General features: G+C 33.3%; 1 protein-coding gene and 1 non-coding gene across 2 annotated transcripts in view; both read right to left on the bottom strand.

Annotated features, from left to right (window-relative positions):
• Positions 1-2,138, bottom strand: part of LOC107459728 (trifunctional UDP-glucose 4,6-dehydratase/UDP-4-keto-6-deoxy-D-glucose 3,5-epimerase/UDP-4-keto-L-rhamnose-reductase RHM1) — a 3,569-nt gene extending 1,431 nt beyond the window's left edge. Inside the window, 3 exon segments of the mRNA XM_052251927.1 lie at positions 1-475; positions 478-1,071; positions 1,961-2,138. The exon segment at positions 1-475 is cut by the window's left edge and continues 30 nt beyond it. Coding sequence (XP_052107887.1) covers positions 1-475; positions 478-1,062 — 1,060 coding nt within the window. The 5' untranslated portion in view covers positions 1,063-1,071; positions 1,961-2,138.
• Positions 2,139-10,266: 8,128 nt separating this feature from the next.
• LOC127740841 (small nucleolar RNA R71) lies at positions 10,267-10,372 on the bottom strand. Its single transcript, XR_008001697.1, has one exon. It is a non-coding gene; the product is annotated as a small nucleolar RNA R71 (small nucleolar RNA).
• Between the last annotated feature and the right edge of the window lie 3,333 nt (positions 10,373-13,705).

Raw genomic sequence — 13,705 nt, 5'->3', positions numbered from 1 at the left:
CACCAGGCATCATGAGCATCCTTGGATGAGGAAGCAATGCACCACTGACATCACCCCACCAATCAGGATTATTGATGTACCAGTCCATGGTTTTCTTCAACCCCTCTTCCCAAGTGGTCCTCTCGGACCACCCCAAGTCCTTCAGCTTTTGATCATCAAGAAAGTATCTCTGGTCATTGAATGGTCTGTTCTCCACAAATTTTATGCTTGTCTCTGGGTCCATGGAGAATAGTCTGCATATATCTTTGGCTACATCAATAACTCTTCTTTCCTTCTTGGTCCCAATGTTGTAAACATGACCAACTTCTCCCTTGTGAAGAACAACTTCAAAGGCCTCTGCAACATCTTCACAATAAAGATAACTCCTCACGTTCGAACCGTCGCCGTGAATGGGAAGATTCTTTCCCTGCATAGCTAGAAGGATGAATTTTGGAATCAACTTCTCAGGAGGATGAACTTTGGAATTAGCTTCTCAGGAAACTGGTTCGGCCCATAGACATTGTTTCCACGTGTTGTGATCACAGGTAAACCATAGGATCTACCATATGCCATGACAAGCATCTCTGCCCCAGCTTTTGTGGCAGAGTATGGATTTGTAGGAAGCAGCTGAGAAGCCTCATGGTTTCCAACCACGGCATCCTCCTCTGTCTCCCCATAGACCTCATCAGTGCTCACATGGATGAACCTTTTGATCTGACCAGTCACCTTGCAAGCCTCTAACAGGACATGAGTGCCGTAGATGTTGTTCTTGGTGAACTCAAAGCTGTTACCAAAGGAGTTGTCAACATGGGTCTGAGCAGCAAAGTGCATTATCGTGTCAATTGACTCAGTGATGAGAAGGTAGTTGACAAGGTCAGCACTTCCAATATCACCCTTCACAAACTTAAAGTTGGGGCATGACTTTGAAGGAATGAGGTTCTTCAGATTAGAACAGTAATCAAGCTTGTCAAGAACAACAATTTTGTAGTCAGGATACTTCCGAATGAGCCGGTTGGCCACATGAGATGCAATAAATCCAGCTGCCCCAGTAATGAGAATATTCTTTGGGGTATGCGTCGCCATATTGAACACCTACAATCAAAATAAAAGGCAAATCAGAATATAGCAACAATTAGAACAACAAATCCAAATATCATATGCATATATAAAAACATTCTAAAATAAAACTTATTAACTTTTGAGAAACAATTTAACAAAAACTGTTAAATATATGCAGAAGGCAAAAAATGAGTATGAGGAACTGTTCATTCATATGTAAGTGATCTACAGAATTATAGGTCAAAAGCTCAAGCTGCTACAACGGGCCAAATAGAAAGAACAGAGATTAAGAATAAGACATGTCCCGCCAAGTGGAGTCAGCCACATTAATTAAACAAGCCGTAACAGATGCAACAAATCACATTTTCATGACGGTTGATTCGAACCAAACAGAAGGAATATATCTAAAGCTAGATTTTTCTCTTCCTTGCACTGCATCTAAGCAATAGAAAAAGCACAAAACAAAATATTAAATAATAGGAGACAAATTTAAAAAAATAATAATAATAAAAGAAGTTACTTTAATGGCACAAAACACAGCAAAGTACAACGAATTTATAACATAAGCCAATCGACTTTGCTTCAAAATCACAAATCCAACACAGATCTGAACATTTCACTAGCTTCGGCTCAAGCAATCACGTGGATCAACACACAAACAATAACATAATGTAACAAAAAATGAAGATCATCATCATAATCACCAAGATCACAAGTTAAATCACGTGAATCAAAATTCACCACAGATCCAACAAAACATAGCAACACCCAGCCAGATCACACACACACAAAAAAAAACCGTCATTTGCCCAAATTTCAAACCTTTACGAAAAGCACAATCAAAATGGGCAGACAAACTACAATCATAATCATAATAATCACACATTAAAAATGGAAGAGAGAGAGTGGAGAATCAACTTACGAATTGGCGAATGAGGTAAGGAGCGGTGAAGAGGGAGAAGAGAGAATTGAAGTAATTGTGAAAAAGAGACAGAAAGAGAGAGAGAGAGAGAGAGAGAGAGAGAGAGAGAGAGAGAGAGAGAGAGAAGAGATGAAAGAAAAGAAAGAAGAACGCGAAGAAGCAGATTCAGATTTGGAGTCTACACACTTTCTATGTATTTATACTTATACGAATACGCGCTTCTCTGTGTTTGTGTTATGATTATGGATCAGCTGTGAGATTGTGCTCAGAGACAGTTAACGGAGGAGAGAGCCAAAGACTTCTTAAATGACGAAATTACCCTCCCATTCTACCCAATTATTGTATGGACCCACAATCGCTTTTTCCATTTAATTTTCATTAATTCCTATTTATTTCTCTTAAATCACTATTATTATTATTATTATTATTATTATTATTATTATTAGAGTAAATATATTTTTTGTTCTTGAAGTTTGATAAAAATTTTAAAAAGAATTCTAAATTTTATTTTATTTTAATTTTATCCTAAAAATTTTTATTTGTATCAAATATATCCCTAACGGCTAATTTTTTAAAAAAATTAAGATTAATTTAACAATAATTTCATAAGAACAACCCTCAACACAAGCAAATCAAGCATAATTTTTATGTATTATTGTTAAATTAGTCTTAAATTTTTTAAAAATTTAGCGATCAAGAGTATATTTGATACAAATCGAAAACTTTTGGTACAAAATTGAAACGAAATAAAACTTAGAGGTATTTTTAAAACTTTTGCCAAATTTCAAAGACAAAAAATATACTTTACTCTTATTATTATTATTATCTCTTAAACCACTGCTTTTTTCAACAGAAAAAAAATCTCTAATTTTTAAAAATACTATATGTAACCATTTTAATAGAAAAAATAAATTAAATATAATTCTTTTAATTTCATATCAAGTGAATATATTTAAAAAAATTTTATCTTTCATGTAATATCTTTAAATATTTTTAATTACATCATAAAATATTAAAATGATATTTAATCTCATTTATTGAAATCAAAATTATATTGTAAAATCTATTTTATTGCCAATATATCATTATTTCCAATTGATAAATTTGTTCGAATAATGACGGTTAAACAATGGTTATTGGACTAATTTATTTGTGCAGTTAAGAGAAGTACCTTCTTAGAAGAAAAAACAAAACCATAAATAAATAAAAAATATACTTAGATATATTGATAAAATTATTTTTTATTAGAATAAGTAGTTAGTTATTGGGATGACAAATATACAAGTACTTTTTTATGTAAATTACAATTATGGTCATGAGGAAAAAAACTATTTTACCTAAGATGATGTTTGGAAAAAAATATAAAATATGGTTTGCTTATTATATATTTACTTATTGGTATATAAATAAAAAAATCACTTAAAATTTTAATAGAATATACTACCTGTGTTATTTTTTGTAATGATATTTTAAAAGTAAAGTATTATTTTAGTGCATAATTTTTAAGTTAAATCTTAATTTTATCCATAACATTTAAAATGTCATATATTTGTTATAAATATTTTATTTTTTTTATTTTAATTATTTCATCAATTTTTTATTTTAAACAATTTATTTTTTTATTATCATGCATCGTCTTCTAGCTAACCACAAAAATGATAATTGTGGTAGTCATAATGGATTTTGATTTTGATTAAATGATAAAAATAAAATGTAATAAAATTTGATTTTATCATTTAATCAAAATCAAAACATTTTTTATAATTATCAAAATCAAAAGAAAAAAAAGATATAATAGAAAAAAAAACTTTTGTAAAAGAATATTTTGATTTTGATTAAATAACAAAAATAAAATAAAATGTATGATGTTTTAAGATAGTGCAACGGAATAGTAACCATAATTTAATCTAATCTCATTTTTAAGATAGAAATTTTTTATTTGTTAATTAATAAATACGTTAAAAATAAATCTTGTTACCTTTTATATAAAAAAATTATTAAATCTTAATTGATACTTTTAGCATGTGTGTTTTTAGGTATAAGTTAGTTAAACATTAATTTTTTAAAAACTTTTCTAGAAATGCAATAAAGTTGTTTATTTCGTACTTCTATTTTTTAAAAAGTACAAACAAATTATTGAAAAATAAAGTAAATACAATTTAAAAAAAAAAAGTTGCTTTCTCTAGAAACGTAATAAAAAGTAAACACTTATTTTGTTTAAAAAAAATTATCCTGAAAACACAAATAAACGCGCCTATTAATTAGTTACTTCTTTGATTGATTTGGTATCAATAGATAAGAACTTATTAAAAAAAGAACAATATGTTTGTTTTGTTCTTTTTGGACATTCAAAAAGTAAAAAAAAAAATAATGATCAGATCTAAGAGGAGATATGATTTCGGAGGACGAATTGAATAGTTTTTATAAGATTTTATTCTTGAACAAAAATTCAATGTTGTCCATTGTTCTTTCTTTTCTGATACTACATATGAGTTTGAATCTTATTAAACTAGATATTAGAAATTGATAAAAAAAGAATAAGATATTTTTTTTATATTTCATCGTAACTAATCAATTAAATAGCAATTATAGACCACCAAGAAATGAATATTTATAAAGAGTAATATTATATGTATACTAAAATTAGTTATCAATATAAAATATATATTAAAATATAAATAAATAAATTAAATAACACATATATTTATATATAAATATATTAATGACTGATTTTAGTATACAAATAATATTTTTGAAAATAGAAAGGGTTATGTCGACTTGGTATTACATGTGACATTTACAATCCTACACATCACACGAGTCAACGTTGGAGGGCTTGAATTTTGAATGTCGATAGTAAAAGGGCAAATTACGAAATCACAAATACTAAATAAATACTTAATTTGTGTATAATTTCTGTTACTATAAATAAGTGTATTTTGAGTAAAATTACTCTCAAATATATCTACTGGAGATAATTCTACTAATTTATCTATTTATTTTATTAAGGCTTAATTTATTTAATAATTTAAAATCTAAAATTTATTTGTTAAATACAAATTTATCTAATTTACACAAGTGACGCAACACACGTTATTATAGACTAACTGGAGATATTAATGCAAGGATGCTAGCTATTTTGTATTTTAAGAATATAATAGTAATAAAAAAAATTTGATGTATTTTTTTATGTGAAAAATATAACAAATTTTTAAATAAATTTTAATAAAATACCTTTTAATAATTTTAAAATAATTTAATTATTTTATTAATCTTTATAATTTAAAAATTTATAATTAAATTTTTATGCTAAATTAAAATTTTCAATTATATTTTTTGTTTAAAGATACAATTCTTTTTAAAATATTTATTTCAGTATTTGATGATGAATTATAAAATATTTTAAAAATAAATATTTAATTATAAATTTTTATCTATTATAAAAATTTAATTACAAATTTTTAAATTATAAAATTTAATTAAAAATTTGATAAAACTATAAATACTAACAAATTAATTAAACCTTTTAAAATATAATCTTGCAAATTTTAATCAAAATTTACCTGATAAAGGTTGAGGTGAAACACTTGACCGGAACCAGATTCGACGAATACTTACCTGGTTGGCCACATTGGTCCACCGACAAAGAGGGGGAGAAGTCCTAATTCTAATGAATTCAATCAATTTCTGCAATTCATACTTTAGGGATCTCAATTTGGGTAGGTAGCACATCTTGATTTAGCGTATACAGTGAGATGGGATATCATTTATTTTACTTCCTTTTTATACTTTTTCTTTGTCTATTTCTTATTGAAATTAATAAGGGCAATATTGTAAACGAATAGCTTCATCTAATAACGGATGAATTATCTTTCTTTGTCCCAAAGATGACAACTCATCCTTATGAAAAGTAGGGGATGTAAGGTGTTCCTTTTCTTATCATACATCTTACTGCAATAAAACTCAAAATTAAAATATGCTCTTTATTATTCTAACTAAGGTTTAATTATTATATTCAATCTAATTACAAATATTTAATGAAATTATAGATATTAACAGAATAATTAAACTTTCTAACAATGGTATGTTTTATTGGTAAGAAGGAAAAATCACAACACAAGTGGTCCCTCCAAAAATTAAATACTCAGTACAAAAGCACGCTAAAAATCTTCGGAGAAATTTTTAAAAAATCCAATGATAATAATATTACCGTCGGATAAAATCTGACGGTATAAATATCGCTAGTAACTATTTACTGATGAATTTTTGGAATCTGATATTAATTACTGTCAGAATCTTTCTACGGTAATTGCTTCTAAAATCGTAATTTTTATGTTATTACCGTTGAAAAATATCCGACGGTAAAGTTTGAGCCATTTTAAATTTTTCACTCCCTAATTACTGTCAAAAATTTCTCTTGAAAATTATGACTATAATATTATGTAATAACATAATATTAAAAAATAAATTATTATACTATTGGATTTATTTTTAATAAAAAGGTTAATTTTTATTTAATATTTTTTAACTATAATTAACATAATTATAACCTATTAAATACTAAATAATATTATGATAACTAACATTCAAATTAAAAATTAATGAAATATAAATATGTTTCATTAAAATAAAAGCTACAATATAATCTCAACGAATAGTATTATCAAACTACATAAAAAAACACTAAATCCTACGAGTTCTCATGATCGTCGTTGTCATTCTCTTCATGATGATCTCGCTGCTGGTCTTGATGTGGTGGCACTGTAGGTGCCGATGTCTGTGCTAGTGTAAGTGCAGATAAGGACAAGCCGCCTCTAGCACAACTATCCCCCTGCTCGCATCTGTTCATAGTAGATAGCCATCTGCTACCGCATGCGCTGTATATGCTCTAGCTCTTGTCTGAACTCTTACCTTATAGACTCCGTTTCCGCATCCTAAACATCATTCTCCACATTCATGTGAGGAGCTTGTTGTACCTCTCCTTAGTCAAATAGATCTGCTAATGGAAATCAATGTTATGCGGATTTGCAGGGCAGGTAGCCCAGGTGGAGGAAGCCCTGAAAGCAGACATGCGCAAGTTGCTAACGAAAAATGATCCCATTCTAAAGATGCGGTTCTTCTATGACTTAGATACGGTGTGGTACCCCACGACATTAGAATCCAGCATGGATGTGCTCGAGGCATTGCCGTTATCTGTCGTTTGCTACGATTGTTGTGTCGCAATCTCAAAGTTCTGAATGTTATAAATTCTATAAAAAGTCGATCACTTACATAAATGTTCACAAATCACTCATAAGCAAACCTTTCCTTGTTCTCCTTGAGCATGTAAGTTTGCTTGAAGACCTCCTGATGCCAAGGCATTTTAGGCTAGTTTCACTAGTCTTTTTTTTTGTTTTTAGTAGGTTTTATGCACTTTCTTACATTATAAGTAAGCAATTGGGTTAGAAATTCATGTATGTCTAGATTCATTCAACCATGGTTAATTTGATGTAATTTCATGAGAATTATGCCATAATTACTTGTATGCTAAGAATGATGAGATTTCTTATGACTTTAGCAAGGCTTTGATGCATGTATTGGTTGATTACAGGTGAAGAAATTCATGAAAGGAGGTTGAAGAATGGCCATGGAAAGGAAGAAGAGGAAGCAACATTGAGAGGGATGAAACAGAAGAGCTTCTGCATAATTTGCTGATGCCCACATAGGAGGGAACGTTGGTAAGCCAATGTTACCCCCAACGTTGTGCTAAAATGTGCTTTCTGAAAATTGGAAAAAATTGTGGCGACGCGCACGCGTGCTGAACGCGCATGTGTGGATTGGAAATTCTGACAATCCACGCGTGCGTGTTGGAAACGCGTACGCGTAGATGGAGTAACGTTGGACCAACAATGCTGCCTCAAACGTTGGTAGCCAACGTGCACGATCTGAGTTCCAAAATATTGCATTTGAAAAAGCGCAATGACACGTACGCGTATACCACGCGTACGCGCAAGCGTAACTTTTGATGATTCACGCGCACACGTAGGTCATGCGCACGCGTGGATAGGCCAACGTTGGAGGGAACGTACCAGTCCAACGCAGAGGCTAACGTCTTCGAAAATCTTTCAAAAATTGGATTTGGGATATTTGCATTCACGCACACGCGTAGCTTACGCGCACGCGTGGATGCGTATTTTGGACCCAAATGCGCAAACGCGCAAGGCACGCGTACGCGTGGGTAGAAGAACGTTGGCACTCCAACGTTGAGTCAAATGCCAATGACAGCAACCAGAACCCAATTTCTAAGGAAATGTTTGGCCCAACATTTACCCTCCAACATGGACCTAAATGTGAGCACCAGAACATTGCAATTCAAGCACTCCTCTCCTCGCAACAGTAAGGAAAACCAATTGGAGCAACTTCAACCCAATTCACTTAAGGCCAAAGCCCAATTCAGAGATTTAACATCAGTGGAAGCAAGTGTATAAATAGCTTAGAATTCAAGTTAGTTAAGAGTTGCTGGGAGACTAATACTGTAACTCTGGCAATTTTCCTTTTCGGCAATTCTTTCAATTTTGCAATGTATCTTTCAATTCCAATTTCGATTCTGAGAGCTATGAACAACTAAATCCCTTTCATTGGGTTAGGGAGCTCTATTGTAATTCAATGGATTAATAATAGTTTTCATCTTCTTCTTCTTTCTTTTCTCTTGATTTTTGTTAGAAAGCTTTCGATCTTAATTCAAGTGGGTAGTTTGTCTTGACAGAGAAGCTACCCATAATTGGAATTCCTCTGATCCTTGAGAGAGGGATGAGGAATTCATGCTAGAAATACTTTCTCACATTGGATTAGACTAGGGGTTGGATGGATATTGTGACATTTAATCTTACCAATACTTTGATCTATGAATTTGTGTGGTATAATCAGTGACCAAACTTCAACTCTTTCTATGAGCAATTAAATCAAGACATTGGGAAATTGTTCATGCTTAGAGAGATTAGTGATCCAAGATATTGGGATCCAATCATCTAAGATTGCCAAGCAAAGTCAATGAATGCATTGATTGAGGAAGAGATGAAAATGATTTGATCCAGAGAATTCAATATCTCCTGAAACCCAATGAATCCCCAATTCTGATCTCACCCATTCTCTTTACATTCTACCTTTTTAATTTCATGCTTAATCCCCATTCCCATTTAATTACTTGCAATTTAAATTTCTGCACTTATTATTTTGAAATTTAATTTCTGCCATTTACATTTCTCGCACTTAAGTTCCCTGCCAATTTACATTTTGCAACATCAATTCAATTTCTGATTTCGCTCAACTAGAACAATTCTCCAATTAACATTGATCAACCAACCAATCCCTGTGGGATTCGACCTGTGAGTTTTTACTTGACGATAATTCGGTGCACTTTTCGGTAGAAAATTTGTTGCGAGACAAGTTTTCATGGTATCAAGTTTATGGCGCCGTTTTCGGGGGATTGGTTTTGTATTGACGATTACTAAATTAGAGGATAACTAGATTGAGCATTTTTCTTTTCTTTTGTTAATTGAGTTTCAATTTCAGATGTTTGATTTTACTTTCTACAATTGTAGTTGTTTCCCGTTATTTTTCTTATTTCCTTACTTTCCAGTAAGCTAACCCACTAACCATATGATAAATTACTCTAACCAAGCTAACTATACTCTGTTTAGTGGATTCTGCACTTGCTGTTTCTTGTACTTGTTCAATGTATGACAGGTAAAAGAAAGAAAACCTCAACCTCTTTTGATAGTGAACCGAAGATGACCTTCCTTAGATTAAAGAGGGAAGCAAGAGAAAAGAAGGTTATTGGTGTAGAGGAAGAGGAGGAAGACTTGGATATAGACATGGAGAATGATATGGAACACCATCAGGAAAGAGAGGTAAACAATCATGCCAGAGGAGGTGCAGCTAACCCTGCTGGACAAGAGAGGAGAGTGTTGGGTTCCTACATTAATCCCAATCCTGGGAATTGTGGGAGCAGCATTCAAAAGCCAACCATCCATGCTAATAATTTTAAATTGAAGCCTCAACTCATCACACTCGTAGAAAACAATTGTTCTTTCGGAAGAAGTGCCCAAGAAGACCCTAATCAGCATCTCACTACATTCCTAAGGATCTGTGATACAGTTAAATCTAATGGTGTTCATCCTAACACCTATAGATTGCTACTGTTTCCATTCTCTTTGAAGGATAAAGCATCCAAATGGCTATAATCATTTCCCAAAGAAAACTTGACAACCTGGGAAGATGTGGTAAATAGATTCTTAGTAAGGTTCTACCCTCCTCAAAGAGTGAATAGATTGAGAACCGAGGTGCAGACATTCAGACAGTAGGATGGTGAAACCTTATATGAAGCATGGGAAAGATTTAAAGATTTGACAAGAAAATGCCTCCCGAATATGTTTAATGAGTGGGTGCAACTGCACATCTGATCTTTTATGAAGGGCTTTCCTATGAATCAAAGAAAGCTGTGGACCATTCATCTGGAGGCTCCCTTAACAAGAAGAAGACTATTGAAGAAGCCATTGATGTTATAGAAACAGTAGCTGACAATGAGTACTTCTATGCCTCTGAGAGGTGATGTGCAGAAAATGATCCAACACAAAACTCACCGGCAAGTGTACCGGGTCGCATCAAGTAATAAAACTCACGGGAGTGAGGTCGATCCCACAGGGATTGAAAGATTGAGCAATTTTAGTTTAGTGGTTGATTTAGTCAAGCGAATCAAGTATTGGTTGAGTGACTTTGTATCCAATAGTAAGTAAATAGCAGAAAATGTAAAGGGAGATGGGTGAATTGTAGAAATTAAAGAGAACTGAAATTAAAAGAGCTGAATCTTAAAGAACAAGAAATTAAATGACTGAAACTTAAAGTGCAAGAAATGTAAATTGCAGTAACTTAAAGTGCAAGAAATATAAATTGCTTGAATGGAAAAAGGGAGTTGAGGACTGGGAATTCAGAATTTAAGCAATGGAAATTAAATTGCAGCAATTATCAAAGCAAGAGATGATTTGAATTCGGTTAGATCTCAAACAGAAAGGGGAGATTGAGACAGAAATTCCTCAATTCTTCACACCCAAGACTCAAACAAGAAAAATAAAAATGCTCAAGCAAGAACGAGGAAGAAGAGAGATCAATTCTCCTCCCCAATTCTCTGAATTCTCCGTTCCTAGCTCTCAGTCAAGTCTCCAAGAGAAGGTTCAAAAGTCAAAATAAAAGAAAAAAATTCAAAGCTCAAAAGAAAAGTTTTTAATTACATCAAACTATCTCCTATTTATACACTTTCTATTCTTGGATCTTGGGATTTGGATGGGCTTTTGATTTGGTGAAGAAATGAATTAAATTGGATTTTTAATCCAATTTTCAGCCCATGAAAAATTGGCTTCCAGGAGGCTGCCCTGCCCTTGTGGAGGGCTGGGCAGGAAAGTGTGCGTGCGGCCCTTGTGTGTGCGTGTTGGTGCGTGTGGTGCTGCAGGATGCTGCCTTGCCCTTGTGGAGGGCAGGGCATGTTTTTTTGGTGCGCCAGATTTTGCTGCCCGTGCGTGCTGCTGCTGCCGAGACCCCCTTGGTGCGCCAGATTCTGCCCGTGCGTGCGTGCACCACAAAATGCTGCCCTGCCCTTGCGGAGGGCAGGGCAATGTTTCCAAAAGTGAAGTTCCAAGTTCGAAACTTGGTGGAGGCGCACGCTGCTTCTTTTTCTTGGTTTTCTTGGCACCAAAGTCACGCCTAGTTCCTTACTTCCTCATGGTGCCGTGTTCGATTCATGGAGAATGAAATCAAGCTTGTTTTCTTTTTGTTTGAATGCTACTCCTTCCCTCCTTGTCCTTGGGTTCGAAACCCATAGGAAGCACTAGGAAGCAATTTCCTTTGAATTATTCTTGATTGGAGCCCGATATTGCTCTTGAGGAGGGCAGGGCAGAGTTTTTGCTCTCCTTGATCCTTGGCATCAAATTGTGCTCCGCGCTTGAGGAGGGCAGGGCAGTGTTGCTTCTCAAGCTTGTTTCATTATGTTGCCCTCCTGGAGGGCAGTGTGCCCTTTTGGAGGGCAATGTTTGCTTCCTCCCTTCCATGCGCCACACTCTTTTCTCCTTGGGCCACGCTTTCTTAAGCCACGTTTTTTCTTTTTTTCTTTCTTTCTTCACCTACAAGAAACCAAAACAACCACTCAAAGTATCTCTAAATTCACAAGGTTTATAATTCATTAAAAATCAATTAATTCTTGCTCAAACCTCATGATTTAGCATCAATTTAATGGTAGTTGCTTGATTTAAAGAAGTTATGCATTTTCATTCCAAATCACTTACTTAGGATGCAAGAAAGTGCATAAAAACTAAAAAAACAAGTGAAATTAGCTTGAAAAATGGGTGTATGATGACTTGTCATCACAACACCAAACTTAAATCTTGCTTGTCCCCAAGCAAGCATCAAAACTAAGAGAAAATGAAATGAATAAGGAGAGCAATTATATCCTTATTAGGCATGTAGCAGAACTTGATTTATGGAGTTTTTATGCAGACAATGACAACCCAAGTTATTGTTTGCTGTTACATAATATACACCTTTCCTCAAAGGCTTACTAAACTTGCTGTTATAAGATTTACTTTTTACTTGCTCCCTTGCTAACTTTTCTTTTCTCATTTTGCTTAACAAGCTTATTATTCTTTGAAGGCTTGGTGTCAAATGTTGCAGTAGTAGCCTTTGGCTTTATTTTTACTCAACATCTTTCCACCACAAACACATGGCTCACTATTTCCTCCTAGGATCATTGATGCCCAGCATCTCTTTGGATAACTAAATGTTCTGTATCTAAGTTGCTCTTTATTGTGGACTTTCAATTGGCCATCCCATTTTTCTTTATTGATAGGAACCTTTATAACAGCAAGCTAGCTCACACTTCAATGAAAATGATACTATGCAGCAATTATTTCATGAGTTATGCATTTAACAAACACATACACCACCATTAACTTCCATTCTAACTCATGCAACATTGGATATTTACTTTCCAATTCAAACAATTCTCTTTTATTCAAGCATATGGGAAACAAAACAAAATTCAGATCGGTGATGGATGACAAGCAATATGCAGATTAGCATTTCTCAATAAAGCAACTTCACTTACAACTAGATAGACACTTTAGCAAGATACATAATGATTCCCATGTTCAAAACAATTCACAGCAACAAGGATTAAGTTTAGATACAACCTTTGAAGTTGCAGCCTTTTGATTCTTCCTTCTGTTGTGTTCTCTTTGAGTTAAGATGCACCATATCTTCAATTGTTGACTCATATCCTGCATAGTTCTCAAAGTTGCTTGCTTCTCAAGCCCTTAATTACATGGTTAGTATGCATAAATTGAGTGTGGCTCTTGGATTTATTTAGGTGTTGGGGACACCAAACTTAATTGCTTGCCACTGCCTCTTATGCAACAAGTTAACCATATATGAAACCTTGTGTCCTTGCTAAAGGTTATGGAATTAAAGCTAGAAAGCAGTTAAATAATTGAATAATTTGTCTGAGTGCTTGGAGCTAGCATTGTGCAGGAAGTGAGAATGTTCGTTTAAATGAGATTTTGGTGGAACACTAAACTTAGATTCCTCTATTCTCCCTTAAATTGTTTTGGTGTGCAACACCAAACTTAGCTCCTTGCAATGCATACCAATTATTCAACATTTTTATTGAAAAAGCTATGAAAAGAAAACTACCTCAGGTTGGGTTGCCTCCCAACAAGCGCT

Source organism: Arachis duranensis, chromosome 7 (genome assembly GCF_000817695.3).
Source record: "Arachis duranensis cultivar V14167 chromosome 7, aradu.V14167.gnm2.J7QH, whole genome shotgun sequence".
Taxonomy (NCBI): Eukaryota; Viridiplantae; Streptophyta; class Magnoliopsida; order Fabales; family Fabaceae; genus Arachis; species Arachis duranensis.
The sequence above is the reverse complement of the archived record's forward strand: the minus strand, read 5'-3'. Positions and strand labels throughout refer to the sequence as shown.